General features: G+C 49.7%; 1 protein-coding gene across 1 annotated transcript in view; it reads left to right on the plus strand.

Annotated features, from left to right (window-relative positions):
- The window catches only part of SRP68 (signal recognition particle 68), a 124,826-nt gene that overhangs the window by 80,811 nt on the left and 21,116 nt on the right, over nucleotides 1-22,899 (plus strand). Inside the window, exons 11-14 of the mRNA XM_075347478.1 lie at nucleotides 16,682-16,841; nucleotides 17,013-17,107; nucleotides 17,212-17,341; nucleotides 17,535-17,610. Of these exons, the coding sequence (XP_075203593.1) occupies nucleotides 16,682-16,841; nucleotides 17,013-17,107; nucleotides 17,212-17,341; nucleotides 17,535-17,610 (461 nt within the window). The remainder of the gene's footprint in view (nucleotides 1-16,681; nucleotides 16,842-17,012; nucleotides 17,108-17,211; nucleotides 17,342-17,534; nucleotides 17,611-22,899) is intronic.

Here is a 22,899-nt window from a genome sequence, read left to right on the forward strand (position 1 = left end):
CGCTACCTGTTGATTACTTGTGTGTCCGAATGCAAACAGAACGCAGCTGATGGTAATTGGGCATGGGGCTTGCGTGAAGTAACACTCACAAGAGCCCCGGGATCACGAGTGTCAAGACCGCTGGAATGGCGCTAGCTCAAAAGGTGAGCACAAGCTTTTTTTATTTTAATGTGGTCAAACATGGTGAATGAGAAGGGGTTGTCCTAGTAGGGCATAAACCCTTAAAGCTACATGCATTGTGGGCTCAATTAGGTAATTTTGTATTTTTGACTATTCATTTAACCACTACAGAGCAGTCTGTCTTTCCAAAAAGTTGTTAAACTTAAAACCTAAGTATTTAAGAAAGTAAAAGTGAGCTTTTATCTTTCTTAGGAGAATATCTGTGTGCAGAATTATTGGACAATTTTTCACATCTCAATTGTTAATTTTCATCTGTTAAAGTCATAATTACCAAACAACTCAAATGTAGAAAGCCACATTTCTCTGACGCCTCATTGGGGGACACAGGACCATGGGTGTTATGCTGCCTATCCATAGGAGGACACTAAGTAGATGCAAAAGATATTAGCTCCTCCTCTGCAGTATACACCCCCTGGCCGGGCCAGGCAACCTCAGTTTTAGCTTAGTGTCTGTAGGAGGCACATCCTTTCAAGGTTTTGTTATTTTTTGAGGGCGACGGTTTCCCCAAGGGACCGATCTCCCAATGCCATCAACGGGCGGGAACGCGTAGTGTCGCCTCCATGTACCCCCTCCTGCGACGCTGGATCCTGGGCTGCCTTTTACTGGACGACTGTTCCCACAGACACCGATTTTCCAGAGCCCAGGGCAGAGGCACACTTCCTCAGCTCCTTTATGCAGGCACTGAGTTGATACATTGCACCTGTGTGGCCGGACACAGCAAGCTGACTCTGCTATTTCCACTGCCTGGACTGAGGCAGTGTTAAGGTGAGATCCCCCCTGACTGGTTTCCCAGGCAAAGGGAGAAAGACTGTGCAGGGAATGGCTCCCAAGACTACTGAATTTACAGTCTTTATTCCCACCATAGCTGCGTGCTGGCTGGAGGAGGGGGGAGTCCCTTGCTGATTGCAGGGAATCCTGCAGAGATAATCTACCGGAGGCGGGGAAGGGCTTCCAGGGCTCAAACTCGCAGTCTTTATTCCCACTAGCTGTGTGCTGGCTGGAGGGAGGGGAAAAAAGAAAAAAACGTCACAGAAGCTCTCTTCCCGCCGTTTTTTTACTACCGACAACAGGGGGGCACACTGACTTCTTCTTGGCGCTCTTTTAGCGCGAAGCCCCGTGGGCCGCAATAAGCCCCTCCCCCCAGGAAAGCACGTGAAGATCTCCACAGAGCGGGCTTACTCCTTCCTGAGGACGCAGGGCCATCGGCTGATTCTGGTGAGGTACACCGAAGCAAATACAATCCTTGCTTCCCACTAATTCACTTGTAGCTTTGCAGATCATTGCTCCCCCTCCTGGCATACTCCTATTAGGAACATGCAGAATTCTAAGGGTACTAAGAGTGATAAGGCTCACATAGTCTATTATTCAGCCTGCACTGCCTGCCACGCTGAGCTACCACGTAAACACATCTCTTCTCTCTGTGAGTCCTGTGCCCCTATAGCCCCCCCAAGACCCCCCTGCCACCACCGTCGCAACCGTCAGCCCAGAGCCTAGGGCTCCCAGCCCACCGGAATGGACACAGTTTCTGTCCCAATCCATGGAAAAACTGTCACAGAACCTGGTGCTGGCTATGCAATGTCGTCATCCACACCCTTCTGGGCCCCTGGACGGGAACGCAGCCTGAGGATACCCCTATGGAGGGTCCTTCTGAGGGAATCCGGGCCCATGCTTCACCGGTTGCAGGGATCAGGAAAAGAGCACACGGCCGGGTGTCTCCAGCACTCTCTCATGGACCCCATGGTTCTCCCTCGGGAGCGCACAGGGCAGGCTCTCTCACACGCTCCAAGGCTTCTGAAGAGCCGGAGGAGGGAGAATGCTGTTTTGTACCAGGATGATTCCTTGGTTTCAACCTCCCCAGATGATCAAACTGCAATAGACTCCCTTATAGCAGCAATCAACCAAACTCTGCATGTGGAGGATCCCCCATCCACTACCACTGACCATGCGGTCTCCTTTAAGAGGGCAAGGAAACCCCAAAAGGTTTTCGCTGATCACCCAGAGTTTCAGGATATCCTCACAAAGCAAAGGGAGAAGCCTGACAGGCGCTTCGGTAACCGTAAACTCATGGAGTCCCGGTACCCTTTTGCCTCACCTGCCCCTGAGGGCTGGGCCGATCCGCCCTCGGACGACCCCCCCTGGTCTCCCGCCTTGCCACAAAGACGCTCCTGTCTTTACCCGATGGTTCCTCCATCAAGGACCCGACAGACAGACAGGTGGAGCACCTCGCCCGCTCTGCCTTTGAGGCTGCGGGTTCCTCCCTCTCGCCCTCCTTTGCCTCTGTGTGGGTCGCAAAGGCGATCTCAGTCTGGGCAGAATCCCTTAACACTTCGCTTGAGGAATCCCAGTTTCCTCATACCTTCACAGAGGTAACAGCTCAAATTGCCACTGCGGCGGAGTACCTCATGCAGGCCTCCATTGACGCTGCTACCTGCGCAACTTTTGCCGCCTTAAATACCATAGCCATCTGTAGAGCCCTCTGGCTCCGACAATGGCGAGCGGACTCTGCCTCCAAGAAGTCTCTCACGGGCCTTCCCTTTTTTCCAGACCTATTTGTTTGGCGAACGTCTGGACAAGCTCATTTCTGACGCCACGGGTGGAAAGAGTACCTCCCTTCCCCAGCTGAAGCCCAGGACGACCTTCACCAGACGTCCACAGTCCTCGTTCCGCTCCTTTCGGAACTCATTTGGTTGGTCGACATCCCGCTCTGCCCCCGCCACTAGCCGCGGACTACGCAGGGACTGACCTTCTCAGCTCTCCCCGAAACCCACTTCGTCATGGCAGCCTAGACCGAAACAGTCCAAGACTAGGGAGACTCGTCCACGACATTTTCCCCCCTCATGACTCATTCGGCGGCCCGGAAGACACTCTCATTGTAGGAGGGCGACTGCGGCTCTTTCAACACATCTGGGCTGCCGCCTCAGACGACAAATGGGTGCGAGACCTTGTATCTTCCGGTTACCACATAGAATTTCAGACCCGACCCCCGAGTCGGTTCTTTCTCTCAAACCCCCCAAAGACTCAAACGACGCAAGGCTTTTTTTCTCAGCAATCCACTCACTCCAAACAGCAGGAGTGATAATACCTGTCCCGGACGACGAGAAGTTCAGGGGTTTTTATTCTAACCTCTTTGTGGTCCCCATCCCATCCTGGACCTCAAACACCTGAACAAACATGTGCACGTACGGAGATTCAGAATGGAGTCCCTAGGGTCCATTATTGCATCCATGGTCGAAGGGGAGTTCCTCGCCTCCATAGATATCAAGGACGCGTACCTGCACATACCCATCGCCCCAGCTCACCAAAAGTTCCTCCGCTTCGCGGTTCAGGACTCCCATTTTCGATTCGTAGCCCTACCCTTCAGCCTTGCCACCGCACCAAGGGTCTTCACCAAAGTCATGGCGGCCGCCATGAGCGTCCTTCAGGCCAGGGGAGTAGTCATTCTCCCTTACTTTGGACGACCTCATCAAAGCCCCCTCCTTCTGCGACTGCTCAACCAGCGTACAGATCACCGTGGACACCCTATCCCGCTTAGGGTGGCTACTGAATTTAGACAAATCATCCCCGGTCTCATCATGATCCATCACCTTCCTGGGCATGTCCCTGGACACCTGCCGGGGCTTGATATATCTCCCTCAGGACAAGGCGATCGCTCTTCGACAAGCGGTACGCTGCCTTCTACGTCCTCCGTCTCGCTCCATTCGATTCAGCATGTAGGTGCTCGGCAGGATGGTGGCGGCTATGGAGGCAGTATCCTTTGCTCAGCTGCACCTCCGCCCACTGCAGCTAGCCCTTCTAGCTGCCTGGGACAAGAGCCCCTTCTCCCTGGACAAACCTCTTCACCTGACGCCTTCAGTCAGGTATGCACTCCGCTGGTGGTTTCGGTCCTCATCCCTATCGAAGGGGAGATCTTTTCTCCCAGTGAACTGACTGGTCCTGACCACGGACGCCAGCCTCCTAGGCTGGGGAGCAGTGTACCGGCACCACACTGCTCAAGGACGTTGGACGCCCCAGGAGTCTTCCCTACCCATAAACATCCTGGAAATCCGCGCGATCTTCCTCGCGCTCAGGGCGTTCTGCCCTCTGCTAGCAGGTCGTCAGATTCGAGTCCAATCGGACAATGCGACAACTGAAGCGTATATCAATCGGCAGGGAGGCACCCGCAGCAAAGCGGCTTACCTCGAGGCCCACAAGATCCTCAGCTGGGCCGAATCGACTGGGTCAGTGATATCAGCGGTACACATACCGGGAGTAGAGAACTGGGCAGCAGACTTCTAAGTCGCCAAGGCCTGGCCGCCGGAGAGTGGTCTCTCCACCCAGAAGTGTTCCTACATATCTGCACTCGCTAGGGTACACCAGACGTGGATCTAATGGCCTCAAGGTTGAACGCAAAGGCACCCGCGTTCATAGCCAGGTCACGCGACCCGCAGTCCATTGGCGTGGATGCTCTAGTCTGCTCCTGGCACCACTTCCGCCTGCCTTACGTATTTCCACCTTCTACCCCTGCTGCCGCGGGTAATCAGGAAGATCAAGGCACAGGGAGTCCCGGTGATACTGATAGCACCGGACTGGCCCAGGTGCGCCTGGTACACCGAATTAGTACAAATGCTCACAGATGTACCGTGGCGCCTTCCAGACATCCCAGGCTTGCTGACCCAAGGGCCCATTTCCCATCAGAACTCCAGAGCCCTGAAGCTGACGGCATGGCCATTGAGACCTGGGTATTAGCAAGAGCGGATTCTCCCCCTCGGTTATTTCCACCATGATCAGCGCCCGAAAGCCTGCTTCATCCCGCATTTACCACCGTACGTGGAAAATCTTTCTTTCATGGTGCAGGGAAACGAACGTCCAGCCTATGCCTCTGGCCATCCCCAGAATTCTCGACTTTTCTGAAGTCTGGCTTTCAAGCGGGGTTGACTCTCAGCTCCCTTAAAGGGCAGGTCTCTGCGCTCTCAATCTTCTACCAATGCCGCCTGGCTCAAAAACCGCAAGTCAAGACCTTCCTCCAGGGCGTTTCCCATCCAGTTCCCCCGTACAAACGGCCGCTGGACTAATGGGACCTCAATCTCGTTCTGGACGGTCTCCAGAGGTCCCCCTTTGAACCTCTCAAGGAATCCTCCCTTGCTCTTCTGTCCTGGAAGGTAACATTCCTGGTGGCAATTACATCCATCAGACGGGTTTCGGAGCTAGCAGCACTCTCTTGCCGTGAGCCTTTTCTGATCTTTCACCAGGGCAAGGTGGTTCTGCGCCCCCTTCCGGATTTTCTTCCAAAGGTTCCTACCCCGTTTTCATTTGAACGAGGACATTGTTCTGCCTTTCTTTTGTCCACACCCAGTTCATAGGGTGGAAAGCTCTCTGCATTTGTTAGACCTCGTCAGAGCTCTCAGATATTACATATCCAGGCCAGCCCCCTTTAGGAAAACGGACTCTTTGTTCGTCATTCCTGAGGGGCCAAAGAAGGGACAGGCAGCTTCAAAGGCAACTCTGGCTCGCTGGATTCGCTCTGCGATCCAGGAAGTCTACCGCTTGCAACTCAAGCCCATTCCTAGTGGGCTGCGGGCTCATTCCACGCGAGCAGTTGGCGCTTCGTGGGCCATTCGGCATCAGGCTTCAGTGGAACAGGTGTGTAAGGCTGCGACCTGGTCTAGCCTACATACTTTTTGAAAGCATTACAGAGTCCATACCCAGGTTTCAGCTGAGGCAAATCTGGGTAGGAAAATTCTGCAAACGGCAGTAGAGCACCTCTCTCAGTAGGCGCTCCAGACTGTCTGGGACTGGTTCCTCGTCCTTGGGTTGTGTTGTCTTTCTATTATTTTTCCCATCCATGGACTGCTTTAGGACGTCCCATGGTCCTGTGTCCCCCAATAAGGCGTCAGAGAAAAACGGATTTTTGTGTACTCACCGTAAAATCGTTTTCTCTTAGCCATCATTGGGGGACACAGCACCCATCCTGTTGTCCTGTTGGGCCTTTGTTCTCTCAGTACCTTATTTGGTTATGACTCTTTTTTTTTTTCTCATGTTCATCCGTTGAGATAAGTTCTTACTATTTTTTTTCTCCTACTGCTTGTGTACTAAACCTGAGGTTGCCTGGCCCGGCCAGGGGGTTTATACTGCAGAGGAGGAGCTAATGTCTTTTGCATCTACTTAGTGTCCTCCTATGGATAGGCAGCATAACACCCATGGTCCTGTGTCCCCCAATGATGGCTAAGAGAAAACGATTTTACGGTGAGTTCACAAAAATCTATTTTTCTCCAATTTCAAAAAAGTGTGACCAATATAGCCCCCCTTCTTTTTAATAACAGTCATAAGCCTTCCTTCCATGGAGTCGGACAGTTTCTTAATCTGTGGGTCTTTTTTGGGGGGGCTGCACCAACCGTAGCCTCCCAAACACTGTTCAGAGATGACTGTTTTCCTTCACTATAAATCTTGCATTTAAGTAGTGCCCACAAGTTCTCAATAAGGTATAGGTTAGGTGAGAAAGGGGCCATGTCATTAGTCGTGCATCTTTAAGACTTTTACTGTCAGCCAAACAGCGGAGTACTTTGCATGTAATGGAACATTGTCCCTTATAAAAATCATGGTTTTCTTGAAAGATGCAAACTTTCCTGTGCCACTGCATGAAGAAAGTGTCTTCTGGAAGCTGGCAATATCTTTGAGATTTGATTTTGAGTTAATTTTTGAGATGAAGACTATTTCATCTTTAATAATACCAACCCATAGGAGTACCCACCTCCACTTTGCATTGAAGTGCAGGTCTGTACCCATTACTGATACAGCCGTGGTCCATCCAGCTGGTCAGTTCAGTCTTGCTCATCTCATCGGTTCATAAAACCTTTGAAAAATCAGACTTCAGCAGGTTCTTGGTGACATTGCACATTCTGTTTCTTGTTCAGTGGTGGTTGGGTTTCAGCCTTCTCATCCCGGTCATGTCTCTGAGCCCTGACTGAACACCTTGTTTTTCTGGGCCCTCCAGGGAGGCTGCAGTTCTGGAATATGACTGCACTGGAGGATAATGGGTTCCTGGTCATTTTTTTGTTTTGGTTCTTCTCAGATCATTGGCAGTTAATATGCCTCTTTTTTCTTAACACGTTTTTGTGATTCTGTTGCCTATTTGCAACAAAACCTTTAATAGTTCTGTGATCATGTGATCATGCCCCAATATCTTAACAATCTTAGGAGTGCTGCATCCCTCTGTAAGGCTTATAACAATTTTTTTTCTTTTCAGAGCTCATTAACCCCTTCACGACCGGCTGATTTTTCGCTTTCCGTTTTTTTTTCGCCATTTTTCTGAGACGTAACTTTTTTTTATTTTTCAGTCAATATGGTCATGTGAGGGCTCATTTTTTGCGGAACGAGCTGTACTTTTAAATTAAACCATAAGTTTTACCATATAGTGTACTGGAAAACGGCAAACAAATTCCAAATGCAGAAAAATTGCAAAAAAAAGTGCGATAGCACTATTGTTTTTAAGATATTTTATTCAATGTGTTCACTATATGGTAAAACTGATGTGTGGGTGTGATGCCTCAGGTCAGTGCGAGTTCGTAGACACCAAACATGTATAGGTTTACTTTTATATAAGGGGTTAAACAAAAATCGGAAGTTTGTCCGAAAAAAGTGGCACACGTTTTACGCCATATTCTGTGACCCGTAGCAGTCTCATTTTTCGGGATCTATGGCTCAGTGACTGCTTATTTCTTTTTCGCTCCTAATTGGGAGACCCAGACAGTGGGTGTATAGCTACTGCCCTCTGGAGGCCGCACAAAGAACTACACTTAAAAGTGTAAGGCCCCTCCCCTTCTGGCTATACACCCTCCCGTAGGAGTACAGATTCCTCAGTTTTAGCTTTGTGCGCAAGGAGGTCAGACACGCACGCATAGCTCCATTGTTTTTAGTCAGCAGCAGCTGCTGACTATGTCGGATGGAAGAAAAGAGGACACATATAGTGTCCCCAGCATGCTCCCTTCTCACCCCACTGTATGTCGGAGGTGTTTGTAAGGTTGAGGTACCCATTGCGGGTACGGCGGCAGGAGCCCACATGCTGATTCCTTCCCCATCCCTTTTTACAGGGCTCTGGGTGAAGTGGGATTTACTGGTCTCCAGGCACTGAGACCGTGCTCCATCTACAGCCCCTGGAGAAGATGCTGGATGGAGCGGAGTACATCAGGGACATGGCCCTGCTTCCTCAAGGTACTCTGTGTCCCCGTGCATTTGGCGCTCACACCGCAGCATGCTGGGTGTTGTAGTGCGCCGGGGGACATCTGCGCTACGGCGCTTGTGCCATGGCCTCATTCAGCTTAGCTGAAGCAGGCACACTTCCAGGAATCGGTCGCGCCGGCCGCTGGGACTGCGGCGCGGCTGGCACTTGTGGTGCGCCGGGGACTTCAGCGCGGCCCGCGCTTTTACGGCGGCCGCGCTGATAACTCGAGTCCCCGGCTTTTGCGGCCTGCTTCCGTTCGTTCCCGCCCCCGGACCTGCCAGTCAGGAGAGGGGCGGGACGCTGGCCACGTTTAGAAATCGGTCATGCCGGCCGCTGGGACTGCGGCGCGGCTGGCACTTGTGGTGCGCCGGGGACTTCAGCGCGGCCCGCGCTTTTACGGCGGCCGCGCTGATAAATCGAGTCCCCGGCTTTTGCGGCCTGCTTCCGTTCGTTCCCGCCCCCAGACCTGCCAGTCAGGAGAGGGGCGGGACGCTGGCCAGTGCATCAGCGCTGAGGGCTGGAGTCGTTTTTACATACTCCAGCCCTCCCAATCGGCACAGAGGGGACACTGTTTCCCGCACTTTTGTTTGGGAACTCCCACGGACCGCCCCTCTCCACAGACGCCGGCAGCCATTCCTGCTGACACGCTGAGCTGCAGAGGGGAGCCGGGGAGACCCAGACAAGGAATTTTGCAGCCTCTTACCCGCTATTCAGCGGGCGGTAAGCAGCCCTCAGGGCTCACCCCCTCTTGTGCCAGTACTATTCTTAGTATTTTGTTGCTACAAATACTTTGTATTGCATAGCGCTGGTCGCCCTTTGGCTATAGACTCTCTCACATTGCAGAGAGCCAGCAGCATGTCGTCCGCAAAACGCAAGGGTGCCAAAGCACAGACATTATATGCTTCCTGCACCGCATGTGGGACTTTTCTACCGGCAGGCTCCACGGACCCCCATTGTGTGCAGTGCTCGGCCCCTGCGGCGCTTGCACAGTCGGGACCTCTGCTGGACGTGACCCAGGGTGTACCACCTGTGAATGCTGTCCAGGTGACAGGAACTGAGTTTGCAGCTTTTGCTGACAGAATGTCTCTCACTATGTCACAAATTCTTGACACATTGCGAGCTAGGCCTGTACTTCAGGCCACGGACACTGTGCAATCATTGCCCCCTGGTCCCCCTCAGCTCCAAGCTCCGGGACGGGCATATACACCTCAGGGTGAAGACTCTGACTCGGATGATGGCCCCGGGCAGCCTAAGCGGGCTCGCTATGACGGGCCTTCACATTCATCTCAATGGTCAGGATCCCAGCGAGATGAATCTATGGGTGATGAGGCGGACGTAACTGATCAGGATTCTGATCCTGGGACCGCTCTCAATCTAGATACACCAGATGGTGACGCCATAGTTAATGATCTTATATTTAACATCAATAAGATGTTAAATATTTCCCCACCAGCTCCTCTTGTGGAGGAGTCAGCTTCGCAGCACGAGAGAATCCATTTCAGATACCCTAAGCGTACTTTAAGCACTTTTCTGGACCACGCTGACTTTAGAGACGCAATCCAGAAACCCCACGCTTATCCTGAAAGGCGTTTTCCTAAACGGCTTAAAGATACACGCTATCCTTTTCCCCCTGAGGTGGTCAAGGGTTGGACCCAGTGTCCAAAAGTGGATCCTCCAATTTCCAGGCTGGCAGCTAGATCCTTGGTTGCAGTTGAAGATGGAGCGGCACTTAAAGATGCCACTGACAGGCAGATGGAGCTCTGGCTGAAATCCATCTATGAAGCGATTGGAGCGTCATTGGCGCCTTCTTTTGCAGCCGTATGGGCACTCCAAGCTATCTCAGCCGGGCTTGCGCGAGTTGACTCCGTCACACGTGCATTTGCCCCGCAGGTAGCACCATTGACCTCGCAAATGGCGGCATTCGCGTCGTACGCGATTAATGCTGTTCTTGACGCTACAAGCCGCACGGCAGTGGCGTCAGCCAACTCCGTTTTTTTGCGTAGGGCCCTGTGGTTGAGACATTGGAAAGCAGATTCTCATTCCAAGAAGTGCTTAACCAATTTGCCGTTTTCTCGTGACCGATTGTTTGGAGAGCGTTTGGATGAAATCATCAAACACTCCAAGGGTAAGGACTCATCCTTACCGCAACACAGACAAAACAGACCCCAACAGAGGAAGGGTCAGTCTGGTTATCGGTCCTTTCGAGGACCGGGCAGGTCCAAATTCACCTCGTCAAAAAAGACTCAAAAGGACCAGAGACGCTCAGATTCTTGGAGGTCTCAGTCACGCCCAAAAAGGGCAGCCGGAGGCCCCGCTGCCAAGACGGCGTCCTCCTGACTTGCGGTCTCCGATTCCCACACCCGCGGTCGGTGGGAGGCTTTCCCACTTTGGCGACATCTGGCTGTCACACGTCAAAGACCGTTGGGTGAGGGATATTCTGTCTCACGGGTACAGGATAGAGTTCAGTTCTCGTCCGCCAACTCGTTTCTTCAGAACTTCTCCCCCACCAGACCGAGCCGATGCTCTGTTGCAGGCGGTGGCCGCTCTAAAAGCGGAAGGAGTGGTGACCTCCGTCCCTCTTCAGGAACAAGGTCACGGTTTTTACTCCAATCTGTTTGTGGTCCCAAAAAAGGACGGATCGTATCGGCCCGTCCTGGATCTAAAGTTGCTCAACAGACACGTAAAAGTCAGGAGGTTCCGGATGGAATCCCTACGCTCCGTCATAGCCTCAATGTCTCAAGGAGATTTTCTGGCATCAATAGATATCAAAGATGCGTATCTCCACGTGCCGATCGCACCAGAGCATCAGCGTTTCCTACGCTTCGTCATACACGACGAACACCTGCAGTTCGTAGCGTTACCTTTCGGTCTGGCAACAGCCCCCCGGGTCTTCACCAAGGTCATGGCAGCAGTAGTAGCTGTTCTGCACTCGCAAGGTCACTCGGTCATCCCGTATCTAGACGACCTGCTTATAAAGGCACCCTCTCAAGAGGCATGCCAACACAGTCTGAAGGTGGCACTAGACACTCTCCAGAGTTTCGGGTGGATTATCAACTTTCCAAAGTCTCATCTAACCCCGACCCAATCTCTGACTTATCTTGGCATGGAGTTTCATACTCTCTCAGCGATAGTGAAGCTTCCACTGGACAAGCAGTGCTCGCTACGGACTGGAGTGCAATCTCTCCTTCAGAGCCAGTCGCACTCACTGAGGCGCCTCATGCATTTCCTAGGAAAGATGGTAGCAGCAATGGAGGCAGTCCCGTTCGCGCAGTTTCATCTGCGCCCTCTACAATGGGACATTCTACGCCAATGGGACGGGAAATCGACGTCCCTCGACAGGACTGTCTCCCTCTCTCAGACTGCCAAGGACTCTCTGCGTTGGTGGCTTCTCCCCACCTCATTGGCACAGGGAAAGTCGTTCCTTCCCCCGTCCTGGGCAGTGGTCACGACTGATGCGAGCCTATCAGGGTGGGGAGCGGTGTATCTCCACCACAGGGCTCAGGGGATGTGGACTCTGGAAGAGTCCACCCTGCAGATCAATGTTCTGGAAATCAGAGCAATCTATCTTGCCCTGCGAGCCTTCCAACAATGGCTGGAAGGCAAGCAGATTCGGATTCAGTCGGACAATTCCACGGCGGTGGCGTACATCAACCACCAAGGGGGAACACGCAGTCGCCAAGCTTTTCAAGAAGTCCATCGGATTTTGACGTGGGTGGAAAGCAGAGCGTCCACCATATCCGCAGTTCACATCCCAGGCGTGGAAAACTGGGAAGCAGACTTTCTCAGTCGCCAGGGCATGGACGCAGGAGAATGGTCCCTTCACCCGGACGTGTTTCAGCAGATCTGTTGCCGCTGGGGGACGCCGGACGTCGATCTGATGGCGTCACGGCACAACAACAAGGTCCCAGTTTTCATGGCACGGTCTCACGATCACCGAGCGCTGGCGGCAGACGCCTTGGTTCAGGATTGGTCGCAATTCCGACTCCCCTATGTGTTCCCACCTCTAGCATTGTTACCCAGAGTTCTCCGGAAAATCAGGTCCGACTGCCATCGAGCCATACTCGTCGCTCCAGATTGGCCAAGAAGGTCGTGGTACCCGGATCTGTGGCATCTCACGGTAGGCCAACCGTGGACACTACCAGACCGTCCAGATTTGCTGTCTCAAGGGCCGTTTTTCCATCTGAATTCTGCGGCCCTGAACCTGACTGTGTGGCCATTGAGTCCTGGATCCTAGCGGCCTCAGGTTTATCTCATGAAGTTGTTGCCACAATGAGACAGGCTAGAAAACCATCCTCAGCTAAGATCTATCACAGAACGTGGAAGATATTCTTAGCGTGGTGCGTGGCTCAAGGGTTTTCTCCCTGGCCATTTGCATTGCCAACTTTTCTTTCCTTCCTGCAGTCTGGGTTGGAAAAAGGTTTGTCGCTTAGCTCTCTTAAGGGTCAAGTCTCCGCGCTATCCGTATTCTTTCAGAAGCGCTTGGCACAGCTTTCTAAAGTACGCACGTTTCTCCAAGGAGTTTGTCATATTGTTCCTCCTTACAGACGGCCATTGGAACCCTGGGATCTGAACAAGGTTCTCATTGCTCTCCAGAAGCCGCCTTTCGAGCCTTTGAAAGAGGTTCCCCTTTCTCGGCTTTCACAAAAGGTAGTTTTTCTTGTGGCGGTCACGTCTCTTCGAAGAGTGTCCGAGCTAGCGGCGTTATCTTGCAAATCTCCCTTCCTGGTGTTTCACCAAGACAAGGTAGTACTGCGTCCAATTCCAGAGTTTTCTCCCAAGGTGGTTTCTTCCTTTCATCTCAATCAGGATATCACTTTACCATCTTTGTGTCCGCATCCAGTTCACCAATTTGAAAAGGGTTTACATCTGTTGGACCTGGTGAGAGCACTCAGGATTTACATTTCTCGCACGGCGGCTCTGCGCCGTTCTGATGCGCTCTTTGTCCTAGTCGCTGGTCAGCATAAGGGATCGCAAGCTTCCAAATCCACCCTGGCGCGGTGGATCAAGGAACCAATTCTTCACACATACCGTTCTGCTGGGCTTCCGATTCCATCTGGACTGAAGGCCCATTCTACCAGAGCCGTGGGTGCGTCCTGGGCATTGCGGCATCAGGCTACGGCTCAGCAAGTGTGCCAGGCGGCTACCTGGTCGAGTCTGCACACGTTTACCAAACACTATCAAGTGCATACCTACGCTTCGGCAGATGCCAGCCTAGGTAGACAGGTCCTTCAGGCGGCGGTGGCCCACCTGTAGGAAGAGGCTGTCTGACAGCCCGTTCATGTGGTATCTTTTTACCCACCCAGGGACTGCTTTTGGACGTCCCACTGTCTGGGTCTCCCAATTAGGAGCGAAAAAGAAGAAGGGAATTTTGTTTACTTACCGTAAATTCCTTTTCTTCTAGCTCCAATTGGGAGACCCAGCACCCGCCCTATTTGTTCTTAGGGTTTCGTTTTTCGGGTGCACATGTTGTTCATGTTGTTTCTTAAGTTCTCCGATCATGTTATCGGATTGAATTTGTTTTTGAAACTGTTATTGGCTTTCCTCCTTCTTGCTTTGGTACTAAAACTGAGGAATCTGTACTCCTACGGGAGGGTGTATAGCCAGAAGGGGAGGGGCCTTACACTTTTAAGTGTAGTTCTTTGTGCGGCCTCCAGAGGGCAGTAGCTATACACCCACTGTCTGGGTCTCCCAATTGGAGCTAGAAGAAAAGGAATTTACGGTAAGTAAACAAAATTCCCTTCTTTTTGTCTCGAGCTGACGTTTTTAACGGTACCATTTTTGCGCAGATGCTACGTTTTGATCGCCTCTTATTGCATTTTGCGCAAAAGTTGTGGCGACAAACATCGTTTTGGCGTTTGGAATTTTTTTTGCTGCTACGCCGTATACTGATCAGATTGATTTTTTTATTTTGATAGATCGGGCGTTTCTGAACGCGGTGATGCCAAATGTATGTATATTTTTTATTTTTTTAACCCTTTAATTTTCAATGGGGCGAATGGGGGGGTGATTTGAACTTTTAGGTTTTTTGGTTTTTTTTAAAAATTTTTTAAAATTTTTTTTTTTTTACTTTTTTTTTTATTTTACTATTCCCCCTAGGGGGCTATAGCGATCAGCAATCCGATCGCTCTTATCTATCTGCTGATCACAGCTACACAGCTGTAAACACCAGATAAGCTCACTTTCTTTTTCACTGGGCCGCGGGCACAGTGAAAGTGAAAGCAATTCATGTGTAGTACAGGAGTCATCACATGACCCTGTGCTACCATGACAACTACCGGAAGTCACATGATCGCGTCACATGACTTCCGGTATCGGGCGGTAAGTAAAAGTTTACCGCGATCACGCTTATAATGGCGCTGTCACATATTGACAGCGCCATTTAAGGGGTTAAATGGCACGAGCAGATAACGATTCTGCTCGTGCCTATCAGGCACACATCTCAGCAGTGAAAATCAGCTGAGATGTGCGCCGATCGCGGCATGCTGCCGCCGGCAGACCGCGGGCAGTAACATTATGACCGCTAGGACGTAATTTTACTGCCCGCGGTCGTTAAGGGGTTAAAGGTAGGGTGTCACATTTTTTTTATTTTTGTATTAATAGTGATTATGAAATTTAAGTATTTTTAATACAACATTAAATTCACTGTTTAGTTTTTTATTTAATTCTAGTTTTGAAACACTGAGGGCTGCCATCTTGGATTTGCTGTGTGTAACAGTTACTCACGTCCTTTATAGCAGTCCCCTGGACATAGAGGACTGTGGTCGGGCTCCGACCCTATAGTTAATACAGGACAGCTCCTTGCTGTGACCTGGACACGCCCCTGGGGTGTCCAGATCACAGCACAGGGAAGAGATCAAATACAGCAGCCCCTGTGCATAGAAGACAGATGTCGCTCTCTGACCCCATCTCCTGCACTGTCTGCTTCCTGCTCCCCCGCTGCCACTGCTGCAACCCTCTGTCCTCCCCGCCGCAGCCCCTCCACTGCCACTCTCCCCTTCCCCACCGCCGGCCACTCTTGTGTGCTCACCTCGGGCCTCAACTCAGCGGAGCACGGTATTCACGGGCATGCGGCAGAGCATTGGGGGGGGGCGTGCGTGTGGTAGAGCATTGCAGGCGGGCGGCAGAGCATTGCGGGCAGGCGTGCATGCAGCAGAGCATTGCAGGTGGGTGGCAGAGCATTGCTGGAACAGGGCGTGCAGAGCGCTATGTGGGGAGTGCTATGCAGCTGTCCTTGGTGACACTTTAGATATTAGGATCACTTTGCAGCCACCAACAATATGGCTCCACACTGTGATCCTAAACTTCATCTTCCCTTATCCTTTTGGAAACACCCAGATTGGGAGGGGGAGGTGACATCACGCACAGGAGAGCAGATTTTGCCCACTTTTACTGCAGTTGTAATGTGAGCTAATGCTACAGTAGCTCTGCAGTAGGATTTCAGCAGCTTCTCCCCCTAGTGTTTAAGAGTGGAAAATATCAAACTTTTTAATTTTTTTTTTATATTGTGCTCAATTAAAAGCAAATAATATTTAAACAAAACATTAATACTTTATATTTTTTCAGTTACTAACTTTTTTTTCTTTTTTGGACGACGTCTTCCCTTTAAATCTTTTTTTGGTCCATTTTGCCTGAGGAAAAAAAGCTGCCTAATAATAATTCTGCATACCTTGATAAAGGCTGTTGTTTTTAGGCCTCACCTTCGTCATTTCACAAATACTCATCACCTGATCTGTTTCATCCAATAAGCCTTCAAGTTTATGAAGCTTGGAGTTGGAAAATCTGTATTAAAATGATATTGTCAAAAATACTCGCCTGATTATTCTGTGCACAGTGCAGTCTCTTCCCTTTTACCTTCATTAAAATAACCATGCAGGATACCAAAATTGGCATGTCTCCTTGATGATGACAATGTAACATGAGCTTCAGAGGATGTCACATTCAAAAGGACAAAAGAGGCTATAAGGGTATGTTCACATGCAGCCATGAAAAAAACGCAGCATTATACTACACCAAAAGTGAGTGAGATTTCAGCAATCTAATGCACATGCTGCTTATTTTTTCACTGCAAATCTGAAACCGTTTCAGTTTGGCAATATCTAAATTCAGCTTTTTTGCAGCGCCTTTCACCAATTGAAATAGCGGGAAAATCCTAACACACTTATTTTATGCCTCATTTTTCATGCCAACACTCCAGTATTTGCTGCAAATATTATACGTGTGCATATACCCGAATAGTAGTGTAATTTCTCATGTACATATGTTCCTACCAGAGGGAAATGTAGTTTCAATATCTTCCTTTCGCAGTTACCTGTCCTACATCAAGCTTTCCACAGCCATCCAGCGCAATGAAAGCATGGCCAGTGCTCTGCAAAAGGCGCTGCTCTGCCAGCCTCAGACTGAAGAAGATGGCAAGAGGACCCCACGTCCCCAGGACCTCATTAGGCTTTATGATATCATCCTGCAGGTAAGTAACGGAGGCAGCTAAAATCCATAATCTATGATGATAGGTGATGCTCCAGAAGAACTGGCCACGAGGAGCGTACAGTGTGTACTAGGCTGACTATACATTCTACTGTATCTGTGAGCAATGCTGACAGTGAAGCACACAATCTACTTTTCACTGTTTGGATTACAGAATCTGGCTGAGCTGACACAGCTGCCGGGCTTGGAGGAAGACCAAAGCTTCCAGAAGGAAATTGTCCTTAAGACGCTGGTGTACAAAGCATACAGGTATGTATGTTGAGATCATGAGGATACAAAGTAACTAATAATCTATGCGTAAGTCATTTGGATTTATCATATGTCACTGTAAGTCACTATGGCTCTTCTGGCAGGTGTTTCTTCATCGCTCAGTCCTACGTCCTGGTGAAGAAGTGGAGTGAGGCCCTCGTGCTGTATGACCGGGTGCTGAAATATGCAAAGGAAGTCAAAGCTCAGGCTGGAACTAAGAAAAGCAATTCCATGGTAATCCTTCAGAGACCTTGAAAAAAATGGATCAAAATTTAAGTAATCTAGATAGCTGAAAAATGAAAGCATGTTTTTGTGCAATAGACTGTTCAGCATCCACTAACACATTTTCAGTAAACTGAGGCAATAGACTTGTTCTTTTATAAGTTGGGATGGCAGCATGTGACCATGGTAAATTTTGTGATTCCAGGAACTACCAGATGTTCAGGAGCTGATCAAGCAGGTGAATGCAGAGAAATACTCACTACAGGCGGCAGCCATTCTAGGTGAGTTTTGAATTTCAGGATACAGTGATTTTATTTTTTTCTTAATTTTCACAAGCCATAACTTTTTGTTTTACTCTGCTGAAATAAACAAATGAGGATTTTTATTTTTGAAGTTGTATATTTTAATAGTAGCTAGAATTTTTTAGTAGTTATTTATTTCGGGGGTGGATTAGGTTTGTATAATTAACTTTTTTTTATAGTTTCCAAAAATACTTTTTTACAGAAGCTATTTTGTGTTGTCACACTCTTCTTGACTTGTGGCGTAGCGATACGTCATATTTTGCAATGACTTGCCGACATGTGGTGTACTGGTATGTCTTGACTATTATGCGGTCCCAGGAGTTGTGCCCGCATGATTGTCTCAAATGATAGCTGAGATCTTGGCTGTCACAGCCATGGCCCGCTCCTCCCCCAGATACTTAAGCCTCTAAATACCACAATCATTAGTGATTGTGGCATTTAGAAGGTGTTAGAAGAAGTTCTATAAGATGTGGGGGGCATGGTTGCATACCCCAGACCTTCCCTCCTGCGTTACTGCAGGACAGTGCGGTCGACCAGGTCCTTCTCCTTCTAACCGGTTAACAAATTTACTCAAATAGGGTGATATGTGTATTGCTGGAATATATATGGGAAATATGTACTTTGTGACCTATATTGAAGTGAGATGTGGACTACGGGTGCATTGTTTATTATGTAATTTGTGTGGTTTTTCTTACTGACTAATAGTTTTTCCCCTTTCTGTGATGTTTTTATGGGATAATTTATTTTATGTGTTATATAATTTTGCTGTTAAATAAAAAATAAAAACCTGATTTAAAAAAAAGGTGTTAAAAGGGAAGGGACTCCCTTTCTCAGCCGATAGGCACCTCTGCAACGTAATCGCGGGCTGCCCATCGTTGTTAAAAAGTGACCTCCTGATGTGCTAGCTAGGATGGACTGTTCGACCTTGCCAGGAGCATGGTCTAAAAGGCGTTTTATTGGTGTAGCACTGACAGGTGTAATGCATTGCATTGTACTAATGATCAGGTTAATAGTTCAATAGAGGGACTAAATAAAAAAAATGGTACAAATATTCTTCAAAAATGAGAAAAAAAATACCAATATGTTTATGTAAAAACTAAAATAAAGTACAAATATTTAGTATTGTCGCATCCAGAACGACCTGATTTATATAAGGCTATGTGCCCACGTTGTGTGTTTTCATGCAGTTACGCTGCGATCTGCACCGCAGCGTAACTGCATGCGTCCTGCGTCCCCTGCACAGTCTATGGAGATTGTGCAGGAGCCGTGCGCACGTGGCATATTAGAACGCAGCGATTCGGCTGCTGCCCGAATCGCTGCGTTCTAAGAAGTGACATGTCACTTCTTCCATGCGGTTTGCATGCTGTCTATAGGGAGAGGCAGCATGCAGAGCGCACGTTCTCTGCGGGCACCATGCGCTTCAGAACGGAGCTTTTCAGCTGCGCTCTGAAGCGCACCTTTTAGCTGCGGTGCAGAGCGCACACGTGGGCACATAGCCTAACTGTCACACTATTTAACCCCTACAGTGAAAATTGTAAGCAAAAAATAATACAAAATGTAGTAAAAAAACATTTCATTGTACAGCCCAAAAAAGGTGAATAAAACAAGATAAAAAGAGTGTAAATAAAAATGGTATCTCTGAAAACGTTAACTTATCTCTAAAAAAAAAAAAAAATAAAGCCGCCATACAGCTCAATCAGTGGAAAAATAAAGTTTAGTTCTCAAACTCTGGCAATGCGAAAACAATATTTTTTCTATAAAATTGTCTTTATTCTATAAAACACCAACACATAAACCTTAATTATGGCTGAAAGTGTTGGCCACCTTGAAATTGTTCCAGAAAATGAAGTATTTATTCCAGATACTTATTGCAATTAAACATTTTTTTTTTCCTTTTGTGTATTGGAATAACACAACAGAAACAGAGGGGGAAAAAGGCAAATTAAGCATAATTTCACACAACAACCCCCCCAAAAAAACCAAAAAAAAAAAGGGCAGGACTCAATCTTTGCATTGTGCAGGCCACACTAAGCATTGAGAACAGAGAGAAGAAAACTGTCTGAGGAGTTGAGAACCAAAATTGTTGATAATTATCAACAATATCAAGGTCACAAGTTATTCTCCAGAGATCTTGATGTTCCTTCGTCCACGCAACGTAATCATGGCACTGTAGCTAATCTTGACGGCAGAGAAAAATTTGATGAAAGGTGGCAATGCAGGATTTTCCAGATGGTTGATAAGCAGCCCCAATCAAGTTACAAAGAAATTCAAGCTGTCCTACAAGCTCAGGGTACATCAGTGGCCAAGGAGAGTAAAGCAATATCGTGTAAGAAGAATTAAGTAACGAAGGAGAGAAAGTGTCAGCACAAATTATTCATGAACATGTGAATAAAATTAAACGCTATAGAAAGAGACCCACATGGACTCAACTGCCTACACAAACATATAAAAAAGCTAGACTGCAGTTTGCTGAATTGTATGTAAGCCAAAATCCTTCTTCTTTGTCGCTCCATTGGGAGACCCAGACAATTGGGTGTATAGCTTCTGCCTCCAGAGGCCACACAAAGTATTACACTCAAAAGTGTAACCCCTCCCCTCTGCCTATACCCCCTCCCGTGCATCACGGGCTCCTCAGTTTTATGCTTTGTGTGGAAGGAGGCACACATCCACTCACACATCTCCATTTTAGTCAGCAGCAGCTGCTGATTGTATCGGTTGGAAGAAAAGAGGGCCCCCACGGGGCCCCCGGCATGCTCCCTTCTCACCCCACTAAGTCGGCGGTGCTGTTAAGGTTGAAGTACCCATTGCGGGTACGACGGCCGGAGCCTCATGCCGTGTTTCCTTCTCCATCCCTGAGGGCTCTGGTAGAAGTGGGATCCGAAGCGGTCATCCAGGTTCTGGGACCGTGCTCCCTCCGCAGCCCCTGAGGGAATCTGCTGGACAGGAGCTTATCTATCCTCAGGGACAGGGCCCTGCATCCACGAGGTACTCTGTGTCCCCATGGGGACTGTGTATGGAGCGCCTGGTTCCCGGACGCCGCAACTGACTGCTGAATTGTGAAGACCGGGGACTACCGCGCCGACCGCGCCTGCTTGTCGGCCGCGGTATTAAATTTAGTCCCCGGCTTCATCGCGGCCTAGTGGCAAAACTCCCGCCCCCGGGCCTGTCTATCAGAGATAGGGGCGGGACAGCCGACCTGACGTCGGATGTGAGGGCCGGGGCATCCTGTATGCTCCCTCCCCCCTCACTGATCACTGTGGGGACCCCAGATTCCCGCACTTTTCCTAACGCCGCCCATGGCTTCACTCCTCCCCTGAGAGCTCCGGCAGCCATCTTTAGGACATTCTGCCGGTGGAGAATCACAGAGAACAGCTCTGCAGCTCTGGGAGACCAAGGCAGGGAATCTGGAGCACACACACCCCGCTTTTTAGCGGTCGGTAAGCCACACCGGTCACTCGGTGTTGGTCCCCTTGGGTGCCGGTATAGATACGTATATATATATACTTATTTCTGTTCGGCCGGGCTGTATACCCTTTTTTCTATATACCCTCAGTGATCACGCTCCTAGGACACAACAGCATGTCGGCCACAAGGAGCAAGGGCACTAAAGCACAGGGTTTTTTTGCCACATGTACCTCTTGTAGGGCCATGTTACCTGCGAGTTCCACCTACCCTCACTGTGAGCAATGCTCGACCCCTGTTACGCTTGCTCAGCCGGAGCCTCGGTCACTAGTGGGCCCCTCGGCTCAGGCAGACCCCCCTGCTTCCACTGTCCAGGTGGCAGCGACAGAGTTTGCAGTTTTTGCTGAAAAGCTCTGAGTCACTCTCACAATCCATGGCTCAGTCTATGGACAAATGGTCTGCCAAGTTGCTGGAAGCCCTGCAGTCCAGACCAGTCCTTACACAGGCCCCGGACCCTGTTAGATCGGCGCCTCCAGGTCCCTCTCGGTCTCGGTGGGCCCTAGGTCTCACGTGGAGGACTCCTCCACGGACCACAGTCCCAGACCAGCTAAGCGGGCTCGCTTGGAATCTTCCCCGACTTCCTCACGCTGCTCGGGTTCCCAGCTTGAGGACTCTCTGGAGGACGAGTAGGAGGTTGCAGCTCAGGGCTCGGACCCTGATGTTGCTCTCAATCTTGATACGCCTGAAGGGGATGCCTTAGTAAATGATCTTATCTCGTCCATCAATCAGGTGTTGGATCTATCTCCCCCGCCTCCACCTATAGAGGAGTCGGCCTCTCAGCAGGAGAAACACCCAAACGTACACGGAGTGCATTTTTTGATCACTCTAACTTCAGGGATGCCATCCAGAAGCCCAGAGCGGTTCCGGACAAGCGCTTTACTAAGCGCCTTACTGACACACGTTACCCCTTCCCCGCTGACGTAGTTAAGGGTTGGGCTCAATGTCCTAAGGTGGATCCCCCAGTCTCCAGATTGGCGGCTAGATCTGTGGTTTCGGTTGCAGATGGCGTATCACTAAAAGATGCCACTGACAGGCAGATAGAACTCTTGGTGAAATCCATCTATGAGGCCACGGGAGCGTCTTTTGCCCCGGCTTTTGCAGCCGTGTGGGCACTCCAAGCTATCTCAGCTTGTCTGGCTGAGATTAATGCGGTCACACGTACGTCTGCCCCGCAGGTTGCATCTTTAACCTCTCAGGCGTCGGCGTTTTCTTCCTACGCCATGAACGCAGTCCTAGACTCTGCTAGCCGTACAGCGGTCCAAAATAATTTCTGTGGAAAAAGAAGCGCAATAGGGTCTTACCCCGGTATATAAGGGGTCTTAAGATAAGTAATCCTACTCACCAGATCAGGTTGTGAAAGTCACAACTCCTATGTAAGCATGTAACTCCAGGTCACGGCAGCAGTCCCCGGTTGGCAGATAACGGAAAACAGTAGAGAGGGGTTTCACACCGCGCCAATGACCGACAACTCCTGAAATTTCAGATCAATGCTTCTTTATTTCACGCACAGGTCAAGTCAACGCGTTTCAAGAGTCTTAGCTCTCTTCATCAGGACAAGCTGGCAAAGAACATCAAATCACAGCTTCTCAAATCAGCTTGTCCTGATGAAGAGAGCTAAGACTCTTGAAACGCGTTGACTTGACCTGTGCGTGAAATAAAGAAGCATTGATCTGAAATTTCAGGAGTTGTCGGTCATTGGCGCGGTGTGAAGCCGTACAGCGGTGGCATCCGCTAATTCTGTTGCAGTCCGCAGGGCCATGTGGCTGCGCGAATGGAAGGCAGACTCGGCTTCCAAGAGGTTCTTAA

Source organism: Anomaloglossus baeobatrachus, chromosome 5, assembly GCF_048569485.1.
Source record: "Anomaloglossus baeobatrachus isolate aAnoBae1 chromosome 5, aAnoBae1.hap1, whole genome shotgun sequence".
In the NCBI taxonomy this organism is placed as follows: Eukaryota; Metazoa; Chordata; class Amphibia; order Anura; family Aromobatidae; genus Anomaloglossus; species Anomaloglossus baeobatrachus.